Source organism: Rhinatrema bivittatum, chromosome 4 (genome assembly GCF_901001135.1).
Source record: "Rhinatrema bivittatum chromosome 4, aRhiBiv1.1, whole genome shotgun sequence".
In the NCBI taxonomy this organism is placed as follows: Eukaryota; Metazoa; Chordata; class Amphibia; order Gymnophiona; family Rhinatrematidae; genus Rhinatrema; species Rhinatrema bivittatum.
Genome location: NC_042618.1, coordinates 376,512,274 through 376,533,452, shown reverse-complemented (window position 1 = coordinate 376,533,452; position 21,179 = coordinate 376,512,274). Strand labels below are relative to the sequence as shown.

General features: G+C 41.2%; 1 protein-coding gene across 3 annotated transcripts in view; it reads right to left on the bottom strand.

Moving 5' to 3' along the window:
• Nucleotides 1–21,179, bottom strand: part of CACNA2D3 (calcium voltage-gated channel auxiliary subunit alpha2delta 3) — a 1,571,161-nt gene that overhangs the window by 819,495 nt on the left and 730,487 nt on the right. For all 3 annotated transcript variants that reach the window (XM_029600901.1, XM_029600903.1, XM_029600904.1), the window contains 3 exons: nt 9,963–10,094; nt 7,286–7,346; nt 7,048–7,198 (listed from right to left, as the gene is read on the bottom strand). In XM_029600901.1, the coding sequence (XP_029456761.1) occupies nt 7,048–7,198; nt 7,286–7,346; nt 9,963–10,094 (344 nt within the window). The remainder of the gene's footprint in view (nt 1–7,047; nt 7,199–7,285; nt 7,347–9,962; nt 10,095–21,179) is intronic.

The window sequence follows — 21,179 nt, the reverse complement described above, 5'->3', positions numbered from 1 at the left end:
CTTCTGTGACAGGAACGTGTACCTGGATCTCTCCCCAGCAATCTGTAGCAAAGCTCTGCCTAGAGTTCCAACACAGCTCTCTCTGTAGTTTCTAACTCAACTCTGCCTCACATTTCCAGAACAGTTCTCCCTGTAGTCTCCATGTTCTTTCTGAAAAAATCCTCAGAAGAGATCCTTACTCCTCTGAAGTCTTTTCAAGAAATAGTTCTCATTTACTTATTAATTAATTTATTAATAAGTTAACACACAGAAATGTTATATGTACTAAGTTGTTTGTTTAATGCAAACCGGAGTGAAGGCAATATGCTATACTTCGGTATAGAAAAAAAAAAATCTAAATAAATAAATAAATAAATAAAATTAAAAAAACAACACTCTTATCCACCAAGGAACTATTTAAAAACTATTTGACTAAGGAACAGCTTTCAAAAGAATTTTTAGTATTTTCAAAACATTCAATTACGGCAAATTACTTCTCAAATATTTCTGTGCTTTGCCTCAACATGGTGTTGCTATGCAGACCTTATCACCCAGCTGCTTTGCATAGACACTGAGATGGGCTAGCATTAGTATGGTATTACCATGGCATTGTCTATGGGATGGTAAAGAGTTTTCTTTTTTTCTCTCTCTCTCTGAGAGCTACACAGAACTTGTTTTTACTACTTTTTAGACTGTCCATTAAAATGAATGGGAAAATAAAACCAATAAGAAAACTCTACTTGCACAGTTCAAAATCATATCAAACTTTCAGGTTAGTTTCTAAATAAATGAACCAGTAGTCCTGTGACTTTTCATGACCATATTAGCTACTTTATCATTTTTACAATTAATTATATTTTTAACTTACATAATAAACATTTTTTCCTCAAACCAAGGGTTAAATCCATATTTATATGATCTCATCTGGTGACCACTGCCACCAAACCCCAGTTTCTGACAGGTTTTAATCACTTTCAATCACAGCGACCCCTGGGAAAATGGGTGGGATAACTGAATTAATATTAACTTTTTACCCCAAACGCCAGATGTGGTCAGGTCACAAGCACCCCTAATTCATACCAAAACTTGCAAAATGTTAATTTTTATTAAAGGGGAAAAGTGTATTAAATGTATTGGCACTGGTTTCTCCATGGTGCTTCCCAGTTGCTGACACTCAGGTGGGAGCCTCTCTACATGCTCCCCTTTTGAAATATAACCTTTTTATACTTTTAAGATCATTAGTTTAAGCTTTATTAACTTTTAAATTTTAATTTTCCTACGGCACTATGTAGGCAGCCTCTCACTGATGTCACCGCCCCAAGTCTGTGAGGACCCCTTGGCCTGCACTGTAATCACGCCCAAGCTTTGATTATAGCCCTGATGCTGTAAACTGGCAGTGGCAGCATTCCCCATTTAGACTGAATTAAGATTGACCAGGGCCAACGACTGCACTAGAATAAAGGACTGCAGCCCTTGAAAAAATTCCACTCAAGAAAAGGCAAAGGGGTCAAAGCCCAAACGAGGGAGTGCCAGACCTGCACCTGCCAAACTATCTTCCCCTGCTGAAGAACTAGCTAGGGAAACCCCAATTCTAGGCGGAACCTCTGGCAAATTTTTCAATTCCTGCATCATGCTAGGAAGGATTGAGTTTGGCAAAATCAGATGGAGATAAGTCTCCTGAGCCTCCTAACAGTGCTGACACAAATTAGTAGAGATGTGAATCGTGTGATCGATCGTCTTAACGATCAATTTTGGCTGGGGGGGGAGGGAATCAGATCGTCACGGTTTTGTTTTTTTTAAAATTGTGTAAATCGTAAATCGGGGGAGGGCGGGAAAACCGGCACACTAAAACAACCCTAAAACCCACCGGACCCTTTAAAATAAATCCCCCACCCTCCCGAACCCCCCAAAATGTCTTAAATTACCTGGGGTCCAGTGGGGGGGTCCTGGTGTGATCTTCCACTCTTGGGCCACGGGTGCGTTAATAGAAATGGCACCGGCACTACCTTTGCCCTGTCATATGACAGGGCAAAGGTAGTGCCATATGGCCATATTGCCGTATTGCAAAATGGCGCTGGCCGTATGGCCATATTGCCGTATTGCAAAATGGCGCCAGCCGTATGGCCGTATGGCCGGCGCTATTTTGCAATACGGCAAATACGATTTGAGTGCAGGAGGTCGCTTCCAGACCCCCGCTGGACATTTGGCAAGTCTTGTGGGGGTCAGGAGGCCCCCCCAAGCTGGCCAAAAGTCCCTGGGGGTCCAACGGGGGTCCCGGAGCGACCTCCTGCACGCCGGCCGTCCGATGCCAGGACTTAAAATGGCGCTGATAGCCTTTGCCCATACTATGTCACAGGGGCTACCAGTGCCATTGGTCAGCCCCTGTCACATGGTAGGAGCACAAGATGGCACCGGTGACCATGTGACAGGGGCTGAACCAATGGCACCGGTAGCCCCTGTGACAAGGCTATCGGCGCCATGATGAAACCGGCAAGCAAGGGTGTGAGAGAGCAGGGGATGACTTCTGGACTCCCCGCTGGACCACCAGGGAGTTTTGGTAAGTCTTGGGGGGGTCAGGAGGGTGGGGGGTTGTAGTTAATTTTAATTTTAGCTGGGACACGAATATAACTCACCGTATTAACGCATCGGGGCGCCATACGGCCGAATGCAACGCATTTGCTCCCCGACGAATCCGAATCACGAATGCAACGTATGACGTCCCTCTGCACATCCCTACTTCCTGTATCTACCTGCCTTTCAGAAAGTCCACACCGGCAAATCTAGCTACTGGACCAAGGCATTTATCTGAAGGAAGAATTTGAAGAAATCAGCTCAGAAAACTCAACTGAGGCAGGGATGATAAGGAATCACCACAGGAGAATGGGGCAATAAACTTCTTTCTTCTTTTTCTTCTATAAAAATGTTTTAAGACAACCCCCAGCAGGGAGATGCATGTCCACCATCTGCTGGAGATAGAGAATACTGACGGGCTGATGTCTGTGTAGGGATATATATACCGTGACTTCAGCTTTGCTCCATCTCCATCTGCTGGTAGAGGTGTATAACCCACTAGTTCTGGATCCACCTAGCCAAATGCTAAGAAACAATCAGTTAGATTAGATGTCCATATAGGGACAGAAACTTTTAAACCAGTGCATAGGCACAGATGGCACGTGTTATTTGGCTCACACCCAGGGTCACGGCCATCTTCTAACATACATGCGTATATGCGGCATGTTATAAAATAGTCTGAACACGCGCACATGTGCACTCAATTTTAAGAGGACATTTGCCTGTGCGAGCAAATGCTGCTTCTACCACATAAGTGGGGGGATTTTAAAAGACATACAGGCCGACACCATTACCAGTTTTCCCAGCTTGCTCCAAGTTTGCCCAGGTAAAGAATAGGATTTCCAAATCCCCCTAATTTAATATCCTCCCTTCTCCCCTGTTAGCCCCAACCTTTAAAACCTCGCTGATCTGCCTAGAAATGTTTTATTTTACAACTTAATATCATCCATAGCAGAAGTAAAGTTATATGTCCCTCTGCACAAACCTGTGCACATAAGTACACGCTAATTTCAAATTAAAATCCAGGAATGCCTATGCCCTGCCCAGACCATAGACACACCCTGCAACTTTTTTGGAACTTTTCATTTGTGTGCGCACTAGTAAGTAAATATGCCCGTATCCGGGTGGCTTTTAAAATCCTTTCAGTGAGCGCTGGCCCAACCAGGGTTTGCGTGTGTGAGCTTTTAAAATTCACCTTGAATCGAATACTGTAAGAAGCAATGTATTTCTAGAGGCTGGAAACTGTTTAAGGAGCCTAAACCTTTTCTGAAGGTTCTGTGTCTGTGAAGGGTTGAAATAGCATATTGAATAAATACACTTTAGATCTGATTATATTGATTACAGAGAAAGCTAAAAAAAAATAGCAATCTGGTTAAACAAGAACTGGATGAAAAATCAACAGCATTAAAAGCTGAATTCTCTACTGGGTTTTTGACATACAATAAGAAGATTTGAAGAAATATGCTGATCATTTCCATAATGAATTATGCAAATTGAAAAAGAGTATATTTACCAAGGATGAGATGGACTATAAGGATAGTCAGTTTATCCTTGGATGCATATTAAAAATCCCCTCAAGAGAGTTACATTTGATACCTCATCTGAGGATTCTTCTAGTGCTGATGATGGGAGTTTGTTGCAAGCCCCATGTTTTTTAGAACCCAGGGATCCAAAATCAAGAGAGGCATTTGGAACTATCATTGCAATAGGACAATGATATTTCAGTGGAATTGGCACCTCACGTGCTCTCACAAACAACAAAATCTTTATTTGTGAATCTTTCAAATAAAGTTCGTTCCTCTCAGGAAAAAGTAGTATTAGCTAAAGGATCAACTTTTTTTCCTACTGTTATTCAAGACACATTTCAATTTAGAGTTTATTTAGAACAATTTATGAGAAAATTGCAATTGAATTTATATTTATCACTACAACTTGCATTGGCATTTGATACATAAAAAATAAGTAATACATTCAAAGGGATTCCACCACGTCCTTTGGATCCAGTATTTCATACATTACAGGAATTAATTTTACATGATGTTGCAAATTAGAGTTGGTTGACAGCAAACACACAACAAGGTGGAATCGGTAAAATGGACTTTATTGAATCTTGCCCGCCCATTTTACCGATTCCACCTTGTTGTGTGTTTGCTGTCAGCCATCTTGGATCGGTTACCGGTTTTTTTTCTTGGACCAAATTAGAGTTGGTGAAATCAAGATATTTTATCACATTTTCCAAACAGAATAGAACAATTTTAAGAACACTCAAGGATGATATATCAATTGTGATTAAAAGTGCAGTTAATGAATGTGCCCAAGTTATACAGAATAGTGAAAATTATCATAAAGAAGCTCTTCATCTACTCTCTGATTTTTCTTGTTACAAAAGAACATTGATGTCGCATGTATGACATAGTGAGGGCAAAGGTAGCGCCGACGCCATTTTTAATATTGGCAATACGGCCTGCGTGCAGGAGGTCGCTCCCGGACCCCCGCTGGACTTTTGGCAAGTCTTGTGGGGGTCAGGAGGCCCCCCCAAGCTGGCCAAAAGTCCCTGGGGGTCCAGCGGGGGTCCGGGAGTGATCTCCTGCACTCGTGACATCGGGTGCCAGGAACCAAAATGGCGCCGGCGCTACCTTTGCCCTGTCATATGGTAAGGGCAAAGGGCCACCGGCGCCATTTCTATTAATGCAGCCATGGCCCGAGAGCGGGAGATTGCGCCGGGACCCCCCCCCCCCACTAGACCCCAGGTAATTTAAAACATTTTGGGGGGTTCGGGAGGGTGGGGGATTTGTTTTAAAGGGTCGGGGTGGGTTTTAGGGTTGTTTTGGTGTGCCGGTTTTCCCGCCCTCCCCCCTCCCCCGATTTACGATTTTTTGACGATAAATCGGGGGAATTGCTATTGTATCATGGCTCTAACAATTTTTGACGATTTAAAATATATTTGACAATTGTTTTAAATCGTCAAAAAACGATTCACATCCCTTGTCATTAGTCTTAAGTTGTCTTGACTACTGAAACATCTTGTATCATGAACTTACTTCTAATCTTATGAACAGGCTTCAAACATTACAAAATACTGTGGCTAAGTTGATTTTTTGTAAGAAGAATTTGATCATGTCATGCCATTATTGTGTGATCTCCACTGGCTTTCCATCTTGTGTTGTATCCAATTTAAGATCAGATGCCTTACTTTTAAGGCTTATCATTGGAGTGTTCCTACTTACCTTTCCAACGTATTAATTGTTTAACAACTAGGTCATACCTTTTGTTCCTCTCAACAGGAACTGCTAGAATTGCCTGCTCCAAAATATATTAAACAACTTGTGAGAGGACTTTCTCCTATTTGACGCCTAATCTATAGAAATTTCTTCCTCTCTTTTTGCCCCTGGAGAAAGGATTATGCTGGTTATTCTCTTGAATTTTTAAAGAAAGGAATTGGAATTTTTAAAAATGAGCTATCATCAAATTTTTAATTATGTTTTATTTAAAGATTTCTGTCTATTGTTTTAATTCTTATTATTATTGTTGTTTTATTTGTATATTATTGTTTTCTTATTTGCTTAGTTTTAAAATGTGATAATGCATCACTTTGATTTCCTTATGTTCAGAAAAATGATTAATCAAGATAAATTAACTAAGTAACTAACTGTATACAGAACCAGATCTTGCACACTATCAGCTCATTGAGATTACAGTGATATAAGCAAAAATTATTTTATATTTCAGCAAGGTGACATTTCTTCAAGTGATAGGCTACAATTCCCTTTCTTATATATACTATATTGAATATTAGCCTTAAAAAGGCTCCCCATCATAATAAAAAATACGCCAAACTGTGTGTGTACCACCACAGCTGGCAATAACTAATTCCACATTTGATTAACTATTCATAGACATATCTACACATCCCCAGTCAAGGCACCAATAAACGCAACACCTCCCCTAGAGTGTATATCATTTTGGCATCCCCTAAAAAATAAATAAGGCACTGTCCTAAAAGTGCAAATATCTTCTCAAATGTAATAACAAATGAAAAAATACAGTAAATAGCAAAACAGTATGCGTAATCATGTTCCCTAATTTTAACACATGCTACTTGCCATTTCTGCACACAGAATATGGCATTCGTGAAGGCATTTTCAAAGATTATTCAAAAGTGCTAATGAGCTGAAGAACCATGTAAAACAGCCCATTAGCAATTTGCCCATAGCAAAATTACATGTGGACAATCACACCAATCAGCGATTTTCTGGAAAAGTTCACTGGTATAGTTTTTTTGTAACAACACAAGAAAATCATCATAAAACACATTTACATATTATGTAAATGGTCTGGTATTATGATAAAAATTCCTCATGGTACTGGCTCATTCTCGCTGATCCAATTGCAAAGTTAGTTTATCAGACTCCAGGAAAGGAAAAGAAGAGCTTTCAAAAAAAAAAAAAAAAGGAAATGAAGCATCAAAAGAAGAAAAAAACACAAAAGTGAACTCACAGCAATTATGTTGAAGAAGTCATCATCTCCCAGGGTGTCCAAGATTGAAGACACAGTTTGCTTGGCAATTGTCAGTCGAAGTCCTTTCATGCTTCCACTAACATCAACTAAAATCACAACATCTTTTGGAGAGGTAGCAGCCTGAATGTACCTGGTCCAAAGGAAAATCAGATAATTAACCTGGGAAACAATGCCACTGTTAACTAAAAACATGTCAATTGTCCATCCGTTTACTTACCACTTTCGGTTTCTGCAGTCAAAAGCAATAACTCCATTTTCATCTGGTTCCCATTTAATACCTACAGAAAAGACTTGAGTATTACAAAATTACAAGAGATTCTTACACTTAACAAAGCCATTTTCTTTATCATTTGCTTTAGGGGGTCATAAACACACAGAGCATGAATAAAAGATTCTAAAATGTGCTCTGTGTGAAACAAAACTACCAAAATGGGATCAAATGTTGATGAAAATATTATGTAAAGAGAGAAATGCTTAAGAAGCCCAGGCAAAGAACTGCAGTAGTTTCCAGTCACACAGTTTTAGCACAACCTGGGCAAAAATTTGTGTAAGAAATCTATTTAAAAAAAAATGCAGTGCTAGCCTTCACATGCAAAATATCAACATTTCTGATTTGCTTTTTGAGAAAATTTCACCAGAAATTTAATGAGGTCCATATTCAGCCACCTCACGGCTTTGCTACTTTTGTATATTTAGCACTTGCAGTGTTACTGGAAAAAAAGTTTTCCTAACCCTGCCCAAAACCCACCCTAACCCCTCCCCTTTCCCTCATTCAAATTTTAATGGCGTGATGTGGTCGTTATTGTGGCATAAGGGCATAATCATATATGATAAGGCCCTTAAGCATGCGATAAGGCCACATCACGTTTTAAAGAATGACCCCCTAAGTGCCATTTTAATATTGGGTTTAATGTGAATAAAATCAGGCCTTTTGATATTACTTATTTATCACGTCTATGATATTGGATTACCCACTAGTTCCAGGCCCTTGTGGATAGGCTGAGCTAATCCTGCTTTTCCTAAATTTTATTCTATTGCACTCCTGGCTTTTGTAGCCAATTTCCCTAAAAAGCAGTTTCACTGGTCCCTGCATGCAACAGAACATAAATTGCAGTAAAGACAGTCATTCAGTCTATTCAAATGCAACAGAGTCATCTGCCAAATCAATATGTCACCTTGACTTCACTAAGTTAAACACCAATTCATGTTAGTGACATTAAAAAGTAATACTGCATCAGCTATTCACAGGGAAAACAGCCTGTAATAATTCAAAATGATTGATTCTTCATGCTCCAACTCCATGATCCAAATACAGGTCTAAGCAGAGAGAACCAAATCAAGCCTTACATCTTGAATTATTTCAGTTGCTTTTAAGCTAAGATAATTATGTACAGTACTACTTTGAGCCCCTAAACACATGAAATGGCAAAGATCAAGTCAAGCAAACAAAATTCCTTTTTGTATGAAAACTACTTTAAAGGAGCATTTCAGCATGTACAAAACAAAAGCTGCTAAAATGTTTCAGAAAAGGTATGCAATGTTACTACCCACAGTTTTATTTTTTTAAGTACAAAAAGGCCTGTGGGAAAAGACCTTGATGAATCAGGCGTGGCATCGGGTCGGTGCACAGACACTGCCAATAACCCGGCGCCATGCCGGGAGAAGATGGAGGGAAAGACTGCTGTGCTCACTTAGAGGTAGATCTTAAAGAAGTACGCACGGGCGTACTTTTGTTCGCGCAACCGGTGCGAACAAAAGCATGCCGGATTTTCTAAGTTACGCGCATAGCCGCACATATCTTATAAAATCCGGGGTCGGTGCACGGAAGGCTGCGCAAAATCGGTAGCCTGCGCGCGCCGCGCAGCCTGCCTCTGTTCCCTCCACGTCCCCCCACCTTCCCCTCCCTTCCCCTATCTACCCCATCCCCAGCCCCTCCTAAATCCCCCCCTACATTTTGTTGTGCAAGTTACGCCTGCCTGAAGCAGGCGTAACTTGTGCCCGCTGCCTCGGCATCCCCCGGCACAGGCCGCAGTGCCGGGGGACTCGGGACCGCCTTCCTGGCCCGCCCCAGAACCATTACCACACCCCCGGCCCTGTCTCGGACCGCCCCCTGACCACGAACACGCCCCCAGGACACGCACCCGGCCTGCCGACACACCCCCGGACATGCCCCCTCCTGTCCCTTTTACGAAGCCCCAGGACTTACACGCATCCCGGGGCTTGTGCGCGCCGGCGGCCTATGCAAAATAGGCACGCCAGTGCGCGAGTGCCCTCCACGTGTAAATCCGGCAGGATTTACGCGTGCAGGGCTTTTAAAATCTAGCCCTTACAACGCATCAGCAACGTCATCGCAGGAAGTGCGGCCTCGGCACCACGCAAAGACGTTGCTGACGTGCTGACATCACCCCTGCAGCTTGTGAAATTTGATGCAAATTGCATTATTGTATATGTATTAGATTGGCAAGTATTTATTTAAAGTTAATATACCAGATAATTTGCATGGGTTTGCATGCCAATTAGCTCATTACCATACCTGCATTGCACCAAGTTTTTAGAGGTATTTCAAATACCATGTGCTATTGCTGCATTAGGCCATTTACCAATGCTACTTAGTGCAAGGTAAAGCCACACAAATAGCTGTCCTTAATCTAACTGGTCTAAATTTAGCTAAATTTTCAGCAGAAAAATTAGCCAGTTATGTTCACTTTAACATTTCCTAAAGATAATCACATAAAATTAACCAATTATCTTTGCCAAATAATGTTTTTTTGAAAATAGAGCCATCCTTTAAAAATGCAGAGTACACTCTCTTTACATTGCTGCACATGCACTAAAGAATAGAGCACTAGCCCCTGAAGCACTATACTTACTGCCATCGTGCAATTTGTACTTACCAGGATACTGCCTAAAAAATCCCTTTGCACTTCCAAAATACTGCCATATAAGAGATGGGTCTCGATCAAAGTTATCCACAAACACTTTGTTTAGAGATTCTGACCAATAAATCCCATTTAATATTTCTGGATCTGAAATGTAGGAATGAGAAAAAAAGTATTTTAAACATCATCAATATAAAGAATCTCATATATGTCAGCTCATTAATTGTAGTCTGCTTCTGTGTCTACAGTTCTAGATTGTGAATGCTAGAAGTTCATCCTGTTAAATTACCTATTAATTTATCGTTCTTTGTTTATTGTTACAACCAGACAAGGACAGGGCAGCTCATGGAAAGCAATCCATGACAAAACATTGGTTTACTTTGATGATTACATTCCAGAAAACAATTCTTTAGTCACTCCCATTTACCCTCTAAAGATCAATCATTATTATAATGATTGTTCTGCTTTCACATGAGAGAATATAAGCTTTTAGCACAGTATTGGATGGCATGAAATAATCATCTTTTCATTTTCTATAATTTTTTATAGTGGAAGCAATAGTAGCACGATGTTCGCAATGTACATGATCACTTTTAGCCCAGTTACATTACATCTAATTTTCCTTTGAAAATTAGTAACCACAAAGTATACACCCTAAGTCATCTGTGTGTTTTGCATCTGTTTGGTTCAGCTACCAAGCAGGGGGCAAAATAATGAACATGCATATGAAAATAGAACATACACATGCTGTTTTTCTCTTCCAATCTAAGGGGGTTATTTTCCAACTCGCGTTGTGGCCTTTTCGCATGTGTTAAGGCATTTTCGCATGCGATGCTAATTTTTAAAAGGGGAGGGGTTGGGGACAGGATTTTTGGAGAAGTGGGCTGGCTTTGCTAGTCTCTCTCTTTCTCCCCCCCTCCCCCCCCCTAGTGGTTGCATGTAGGAACTGCAATAATTGTGGTATTACTGCAAAGTGCAAAAACGTTATCATACTTTGCAGTAATACCTATGTGAAGTGCTAAGATAGCACACATTGCAATAAATAGGCTATTATCATAAAACACACCCCTCTTCTTTTCACATGCAATAGCTTGATGAATCTAGCCCTAAATGTGCTCCCCAGAACACCCTATTTTTAACCCTGCTAAAAAGTACTCATGCCACGAAAACTGGTGTGCCCTTTAAACTGGGTAAAGGAGTGCAATTTTCAGCCAAACCAGTTCACTCAGGTAAATGACTTTGAAAATTTAAAGTTAATATTTTCATCCATCTTTGTCTACAGCACACATAGCACTGCATCATTTCTTCAGAGGACAAACTGTCAGACTTAGCATGGGAACCACTCCTACAAGTACAGTCACTGTGCCATATGCTTTGGTACAGAACCTTTGTCCTAGTGATACCCCAGTACAGTCATAGGCATTTAAGTTGGCAAAAGCTAGATACCAGAAACAATTTTAAAAAATGATGCATGTAAATTATTTTAAAAACCCTATTCAGTAGCATCCTTGATTATTTCCTTTACCAGGGTCCTATCCCGTACCACCTGGGCATGTTTTCATTTGGCAGTTAAATAATAATAATCATTTACATTTGCACAGTCTTAGTTGAAGGAAGAATTTACAGTATGGAATATATCCAAATTTGGCTTTCGATGGACCAGTACCATACCTGAAAGCAAGGCACGACTCATGTATTCTAATTTAACAGAACAAAAATCTAAATAAAAATCAATGCAGACCCCACAGAATTCAAGAACAATAGAACAACGAATACCCCATAGTATTCATAGTCTAGAATTATTAATGCTCTGATTGAGTTGTTAATGTGTTAAAAGAACATTACTTAAAGAGGATAATTTATTAAAATATGTTTGATCTCAACATTAATGGGAAATAGGATGGGTGTTATAAACTTACCCTCCTTTTGTCTATGGGAATAAAGTTTAGTAAATCAGGCCCTTAAAATGTTCATTAAAAATAATGTTATGCATTAAGAGGCATAGTTTACATAAATTATATTCAAAGGTGGTGATTTTCAAAAGAATTAACATGCTTAAAACTGAGCTTTACGTGTGTGTGTGTGTGTGTGTGTGTGTGTGTGTGTGTGTGTGTGTGTGTGTGTGTGTGTGTGTGTGTGAGAGAGAGAGAGAGAGAGAGAGAGAGAGAGAGAGAGAGAGAGAGAGAGATATTCTTTATAAGGATATCATATAAGTAAACTATTTATACCACTGTAAGAGGGGCAACTAGTACCTCGAGGTGAGGTTTTGGGGGGCAGTTTTACATACACAGTTAGAGGTAGGAACAGCACAGTAGACATCAGAGAAGATTGTATGTGATTTGGAGTGATGAAAGGTACGCAAAGATGAGATTTGTACATTGTACTCTCAACCTAGCTTGATAGTAGTTAGATAGATGGTATCTGTGCTGTTCCTACCTCTGACTGTGCATGTAAAACTGCCCCCCAAAACCTAGCACACCACCCAAACCTCATCCTGAGTTCAGAATGCTACCTCTTACAGTAGTATAAAAAGTTAACTAATATGTGTGCCTCCCCAGAGGCTCAGGCTCTCTCTCTCTCTCCCCCGCCCCCCACACACACACACAAAATGGTTGGCATTAAATCCCATGATAGTGTGCATTATGGTATCACATGAAACATTAAGCACACCTCATTTTCATTAACTCCTCCCATTTGACTAAATTTTGAAATTTGCATACACATCTTGCGCCCACAATAAGGCCCTAACAAGATTTGAAAAATGACCCCCTTAAAGTTCATTTATGAGATTTTAGTAAATTTGCCAGTGATGCATGGCTGGGGTAAATTTATCTCCACCTAAAAAGGTGCAGTTAACTGAGAATGTTCCAAAACTGGTGTATTGTTCACTTGAAAGTGGGGTAGGTAGTGTCCTGGACATACAAGCAAACCCCCAAGCACTGTCTCATTCCCAGCTACCCGACAATCCTTCCCCTGCCCACTCTTTGTGGCACTCCCTCCAAGTAGATCCCCCTTTCCTCAAGCAAGCACCCCCCACCTCCCCAAATCCAGGACCCAGCTCCCCCCCCCCCCTTTATCATGTGTATTTCAAAGTCCTGTGTATGGAGGGCTGCCATTTTGAATATGAATGATGAGCCAGCGGAAGAAAAGTAACTGGTTCTCCTCTTGCTAGCCCACTCGCTAGGGAGAGAGGGGAGTCTGCTGAGGATAAGATGGCCTAGATCAAGGATGTGCATCCTGTGCATTCGGAATCTGAATTGGGGTGGGAAGTTTGCTTAGGGAGGGCTGGGAACAGGGTCTGGATAAAAGGGGAGCATGCTTAGGTGGATTTGGGGTCTGGATTGGTGGGGTTTGCTTAGAAGGTACTTGCTTGGGAAAAAGAGGCCCATTTTTAAATTATTTTCTCCCACTCCCCCTATACTATTTTGCTCTTTTACTTCTGTCCATCTAGCACTGTGATTTGGGGGAGGGAGGAAGTGTCATCAGTTTTCAGTGGTAACTGAGACAGTGCCACCATGGTACCCATTACCATGGGAGAAAATCTGATGTGAGCATGGAATGCATCTAATTAGCTTAGTACATTCCACAGTAGCTGTCATTTTACTGCGTTCATTAAAAGCAAATGGTTACACAGATTAACCTGCCAATTTTATCGCAGATTAATACAGATCCCCTTTATCTCCCCGTGCCTCAGGAACCCATTGAAATTACATATTCTGTGGGGCAGGATCTTACTACATTAGTTAGAATTTTTTTGTGAAGAACCCTTGTTAAAGGTGCTATGTATATAATGAAATAAATAAGTAATCCATACTGGCCATGCAATAACATACACTGTACATAGTGAAGAAGCTTTAGTGTATTAACATATCTAAGTAACATATTTAACTGCTTTGGGTCAAACTTCAAAGTGTGAGGGAAGTGGTATAAAAGTACAACATAACAAAATAAATCATTAAAATGAAATCATTTTTAAACCTCAGTTAGACATTGCACATATCTCCTCCACATGTGGAAATTCAAAGACAGTCCAAAGAATGATTGTGGACTCTCAAAGGAAAGAGTAAATCGCGTCACAAACATTATGCGGTAGATGTTCAAAAGATATCCGGTTAAGTAAGCTAGCCAGATAGTACTTATTTTATTTATTTATTTAAGAATTTTTTTTATACCGGTATTAGTCGAAACATCATATCGGTTTACAGTGGAACTATAGAATGGAAAATACAATGAACAGGGGAATGGGGAGGGGGTACAAAGAACCGATAGGAGTAGCATAGAAAGAGCAAAAACAAATGCAAAAGTAACTTGGAAACAAATGCATTGCAATTATAACATAACATACTTATCCATTGCAATTATAACATAACATTGCAATTATAACATATATCCATTGCATATATCCATTGCAATTATAACATATCCATGCAATTATAACATAACATACTTATCCAGCTAACTTACAAGGGATATTCAGCAGCACAGCACTGCTGCTGAATATCCCCATAAAAATCTTTAGTTAGCCAGATAAGTGTTATCCAGCTAACTTCAGATCTGCTATTGAGCAGGTCTAACTTATCCAGTTAACTAACTATATATGTTTGAATATCGCTACTTATCTGGCTAAGGGTCAGATTCATTAAGGCTTTTCTTCCATTTGAATCTCTGGGAAACCCCTTAAAGCTGAATTGTAAAAGCTGGCACGGTCCAAAACCAAGAGATATGGGCACAAATTGGGCCGATGCACGCTAAGCAGATTTTAAAAGGCGCCCATGTACACTTGTATATCCCGCTACGCACACAAGTGAAAATTTGAAAAAAGGGGCAGAGTGTGGGAGTGGTCCAGGCAGGGCATGGGTGTTCCTGGATTTCATTTTGAAATACTTATATGGATAGACCTGCACCGGGATCCCATGCCGCGTAAATTAACTTCTACTATGGATGGCGTGTAAGTCGTAAAATAAAAAAAAATAAAACATCAGCAGGGTTTAAGGGTCAGGGCTAACAGGGGAGAAGGGAGGTTGTTAAACTAGGGGGGTTGGAAGTCCTATTCCTTTACCTGGGCAAACTGAGAACGAATTGGTAAAATTGGTAATGGTGTCAACGTGCGTCTCTTTTAAAATCTCCCTCTTACGCGGGATTTATGCACATAAGGCTACTTTATAACATGCATTCAGGCTACTTTATAACATGAGCGGATCTACACATGTATGTTATAAAATGGCCATGTCCCTGGGCGCAGGCCGACAAATACGCTCATATGTGTATCCGCGCATCTGTTTAAAAGTTACCATATAAATGAATCAGGTACTAAGGCCTGGATTTTCTAAGGTCGCAGACCTTAGAAAATCCGGCGGTAATGGAGGGCGGGAAAGTGAAGCGGGGGGCGGGCTGGCTTTCGCACCCAATAGCGCCACCGTGAAAGGTGGCGCTATTGGGCACACTGCTGGCAGCGATAAGGTGTCGTGGAGTCCACCCCGAGGCCGCCCCGACTCCTCCCCTTCCAGTGTGGACTCTGCCCTGATTTAGATATCGCACGCGAAAAGTCCCTTTTCATGTGCGAGACCTTTGGAAAATGACCCCCTAAGTTAGCCAGATAAGTAGTTCCTCCCCGGAATGCCCATACCTGCTCACCACTTATCTGGCTCTCTGCTTAGTTGAATAAGTATTCCAATTAAGTGGTGGCCATTGAATGGGACCAGATATTCAGCTGCCACTACTTAAGTCAGATAAGTCCTACTTGTCCAGCTAAGTAGCACTGAATATGAGCATTCATGTAGTCTATGCCCACTTGCAGGCAACTTAGACTCTATAAGGACTAATTTTGGGGACAAAGTCCACAGGAATTTTGTACTTCTGGACTTTGCACCAAACAGCAAAGAGAAAATATGCACATACTTTCTCTTTGAAAGTGCTACAGGCACAAAGTAACCATAGTCTTTTGCACCTATTCTCTTTGGGAGAAATAATATGCATAGTATTAGAAAATGCAGGCTACATGCGTTGTTTTTTGATCCTGCCCAAAACATTCCCCTGGGACAGCCTCCCGCAAATGCAGCTAAAAGTGCACAGGTTGTGGAATTCCCTATGCACTTTTCGCTGTATTGAGGGAAGACATTATTTAGACATGAATCACTATGTACCCATGTAAGTGGATTTGAAACTTGTCCCATAAATCTTGTGGCCACTGAAGCTATCCAATGGATTATGGATTTGAACCTAAGCGTCTGAACTATGCATCCATGCCACAAGTCAGAAGAAGAAATAATGAAAACAGAGCTATAGAAATGTGCCAGAAATAAAGATGACAATATAAAGTGAATTACTTAAATGCACTTGGTCAAGTAATTTTTTTTTAAAGAAGACTTCATTTTGTTTGTAAAATAAAAAGATGGCCTGTAGTAAAAGGAATGTAGCTTAGAAAAAAATCTTAAATAGTCTTTTATATCCAGGACAATACAGCTGCTCCTTCTCCCATTTATTTTGATTCAGAATGGCGGAAGAGACTAAGTAGGGGAAATTTCAAAGATTACAAACGTCCAGGTCTCCTTACTAACACAATAAAAATTCCAACAGCTATGGAAAGGGAGATCTTAATGATCTTAACGGTCAACTGAAATAGCTTAAAAACATATCTTAGTAGTAGTACTGCTATTTTAACATGGATTTCAGATTATCCCCACATTACCAGTCACAACATTTAAAAAATGCGGACACTGAAATATGTTGATCAAGGGACAGTGAGGGTCATGGAACCTAGCCGCAGTCACCCATATTACTGAGAACGGGCACGTCTCCGAAAAAGAGAAAACCTTTAAAACACTCCACTACCAGCAAAATTCTGCCCTGAGATTCCTTGGAGATGAGTCGCAGATTTCTCTGGAAGTAATTTACTAGCTCGAAGCCTGCTTTACATTAGAACACCAACTGAACTGTTAGCCAAAATGCCTTAAGTGACTTCAGGGCACATTCTCCATGTGTTTCACTTTTACATAGAGAAACACCGACTGTAAATGGGGATCCAGCTGAATGGAATTCCCCACTCCCTTTAATTTCTGAGGCTAATTTTTTTTAGAAAAAGTGAAACTTTTTTTTTTTTTAGGCAAGTCTAACAAAATGGAGCTCAAAGTACTTTACCCTACTTTGCAGAGCTTAAGGGGTATGCCTAATTTAGAAATGAATAGCATATTAACACACTAGTTAAGGTAATAAATAGTATTTTAGTCCTATGGCTTGATGCTTTTGTTTGAAAGTTTCATTTCATGATAAAATGCAAATAAAATTAGAGCTTCCTTTTCTATTTCATCTTAAAGTCCAGGGGTGGCCAACTCCAGTCCTCAAGAGCCACAAACAGGCCAGGTTTCCTTGATATCCACAATGCATATGCATGAGATAGATTTGCAGACAATGGAGGCAGTGAAGTCAGATCTATCTCATGCATATGCATTGTGGATATCCTGAAAAACTGGCCTGTTTGTGGCTCTTGAGGACCGAAGTTAGTCACCCCTGTATTGTCCATAAGATGATATAGAGGAGAAAAATTTAAACTGATATGAGGAATACACTCTTAGGGGTAGATTTTCAAAGGGTTACACACGTAGGTTATGCGCGTAATCCCAGAAAACCTACCCCAAAACACCCTGTGTGCACGCCGAGCCTATCTTGCATAGGCTGCTGGCGTGCTCAAAGCCCCGGGACACGCGTAAGTCCTGGGGCTTTCCTGGGGGGGCGTGTCAGGGGGGGGGGCGTGTTGTGGCCGGCGCATCATCAGGGGCATGTCGGGGGCATGTCGGGGGCATGTCGGGGGGTATGTCACGGCCGGTGCGTCATCGGGGCATGTCGGGGGGGGGGTGTCGGGGGGGGGTGTTGGGGGCGTGTTGCGGCCGGCGTGTCATCGGGGGTGTTCCGGGGGCATGGCCACGGCCTCTGGACCAGCCCCCGGACCGGACCATGGCATGCCGGCAGCCGGCCCGGCGTGTACAATTTACGCCTGCCTCGGGCAGGCGTAACTTGTGCAACAAAGGTGGGGGGGGGGGGGGGGGGGTTAGATAGGGCCGGGGGGTGGGTTAGGTAGGGGAAGGGTGAAGAAGGTGCGGCGGGGTGGTAGGAATGTTCCCTCCGAGGCCGCTCCGATTTCGAAGCAGCCTCGGAGGGAACGGAGGCAGGCTGCGTGGCTGGGCACGTGCAGGCTGCCGATTTTGGGCAGCCTTGTGGGCGCTGACCCTGGATTTTAACAGATACGCACAGCTACGTACGTATCTATTGAAATCCGGGGTACTTTTGTTTGCGCCTGGTGCGCGAACAAAAGTACGCGCGCGCATAGTTTTATAAAATCTGCCCCTTAGAATTTATTGTCATGTATATTGGCAATATAAAATTTGTGAAATGCAATGTATATGAGAATAACTAGACCATTTACTTTGACAGGAATTTAAAATCTGATCACCAAGAATAAAACAAATGTTTGCACAACTTTATTACCAATGATCTTTACTATTGATTAGCAGACAGAGAACTGTAAAGTCAGAACAACCCTGCTTCTTGCGAACTGAAAGAATATCAGAATGTGGAAGGCATCTGATGGTTATAAATGTAATGCATAGTGTAAGGTACATGAAATGCACACACATTGGGACTTCATTGCATAGTGCTTAGAAAATTATGACTTTTAAGATATTAACAGAAAAAATGAGAACAGATAAGGACTGTATCATTGAAAATGTTGTAGTTTACTCTAAAAATGTTGAGGTCTGAAACCTTCAATGCAAACAATGTCACATTAGAGGAATATTAATTTACAGCTACCAAAGAGCATGTCCTTCAGCCCACAGCAAAACATCCCAAACACTGTGGAGAGAACTGAAACAAGGAACAGTCTTAATAAAACTGGTTTCCCTCAGTGAAAAAGAAAACAGAACACAGTAGTAGAACTCTAAACCAGCAAAAGAAAAGATCAAACCCTTCTTAGCTATTACTCGGAAATGAATACCCCAACACTGATGACGCTGCTTCAGGAAGTCTCCAAGTGAACTTGACTGGAAGTCTAGCACTTACAAATAAGGATATCTGGAAGAAGAACACAAGCCTGGTGGTGGTATGACAAAAAAAAGTTGATTGAAAGAATACAGGAAGCCAGGAAAAGTAAATATGTTGCCAATTATGATAAAAGAAAACAAATGTCAATAATGCTAAATGAAACCAGACACGCTATGAACCTCTTAACACACAGCACAGCCAATGCCAAGTAAGATACGCAGCAAGGCTGCTGTGTAACCGGCCTATGACAAGAGCTAGGTTAAACCTTGGAAGAGAAACCGAGCAGCCCAAAATTCGACAAAGCCATATTTACAACATGCTACAGATGTTTTTCACAACTGTCATAAAACAAAAGGATTAGCTAAAATAAACTTGGAGCAGTTAACTAAACTAACATAGAGAGAATAAAATCAGTTTTATGATTTTGTTATTATATTAACAAATGATGCACTAATATGGCATTTATTTGAACCGTGCAAGATATTTATTCAGTTAGTGTAATCACAGATTTCCAGATTCCACAGCTCAATATTTCCTTCCCCATTATACACACAATCAATGCAATTTATATACATGAACTGGAGGGTTTTGCTTTAAGCAAGTAGTACTGCCTTAATATCTAAGGACTAGCTGGCATCTCCTCAGTTCTCTTGCTCCATAGAATAAACTAAAACTAGACCTTAAAGTCTAAATCTGTTCTAGGCATCCTCTAATAAATTATAGTGATGCATTCAACCGTTTCACTGCAGGAAGACTTACAAACCACCATTACCAGAGAGACAGTGACATGTCCTGAGAACTGAAACCTTCAATTTTCTAGTCAAGTTGCTAACTCTTTGCCAGGATTGAGCAACAGAAGTGACAGTGGGTACTGAATGCATCATCACAAGAGAAACACAAAACACTCGCTTTGTCTAGCATATTGTTATTTAGCCAGAATCTTGAGGACGGTATATGGGTCTTCAGGGAAAGTCTATGTAGTTCTTTACATTGTACAAATCTGTAGAACTTAAAAAAATAGCTTAGAGTTAATACAGTGGAACTTGTCAAACACAGACACATCTGTATTAAAAACACAGCTGACTGTCTTGACTATTATTCTGCATGTGCTTGCTACCTCCATATTACATTACATTAGGGACAAAATATTGGATTTGCTCCTTGGTCGAGGGGTTTCAAGTTTAAGGTTATAAAGTAAAACCAAAAAAACATGTGAACGTGGTTGTTTGAAATTCAGCTTAGTAAAGAAGCCCTGAGTGGGGAGGATAATTAAGTCCATGTCACTTGTGTAGTAACTTGCATGTACATAGAGTTGTCTGTTCTGCTAGAGTACTCTCAGATCAATCTACAGAGCAAAGGGCAGGTGAAAATATCATACAATATCATGTTCAATACTGCCATGGATCATGCTACAGTTCTTTTGAGGCTGAAAAGGTAACATTTGCAGAAACTGCAGGATGAAATTAACTGAGTCTCAAATGAGTTAAAAAAAACAACTTTAAACCTACTTAGGAGTTGTTTCTAAAAACAGATTTTGCTGAAATTGACATTTCCGCAGTCACTTATTGCAAATGTGAGGTTAATCAAATCTAAACACGTAGAGAGCAATTTTCAAAGACATTTCCACAGGTAAAACAGTGCGTTACCTGTAGAAATAGACTTTTACAGAATGGTCTTTTTGATATGTAAGTAAATTTATGTGTGTGTTCCCAGGAGTAGAGTAAGGGAAGGGTTTGGACCCTGGAACATTTTTTTTGGGTCATTTAAGAGGGGATTAGGGGGACTTCCGGCGATGACGTAGAGGCGCCGGCAGCACGGCTTTCGAGCTCCGGAGTCCCGCTCCCTGCCTCTGCGGCAAACCCCCGTAAAATCGCGGCAAAACGCTCCCCAATTTACTTGCCAACTTTCGGGGGACGGGCTACGGCGGTTCCGATCTGCGTGGGAGGTGTGGGGGATGCGGCAGAGGAACCTTCGCAAGACTGCGGTGCGACGACCTTGCTGCTCCAAAATGGCGGCGGCCCCATCTTCTCCAGCGGGCGCGAAAGTTTTAGAAGCGGTGTCGGAGGACGCGTTGTTGCAGATTTCCCAGAGTGTGACTGCGGCTCTGGATGCCCGGCTTATCCGCATACAATCCACGATGGAGGATCTTAAGGCGGCTGTGGAGGGTCAGTCTAAGCGCCTAGATGAGGCGGAACA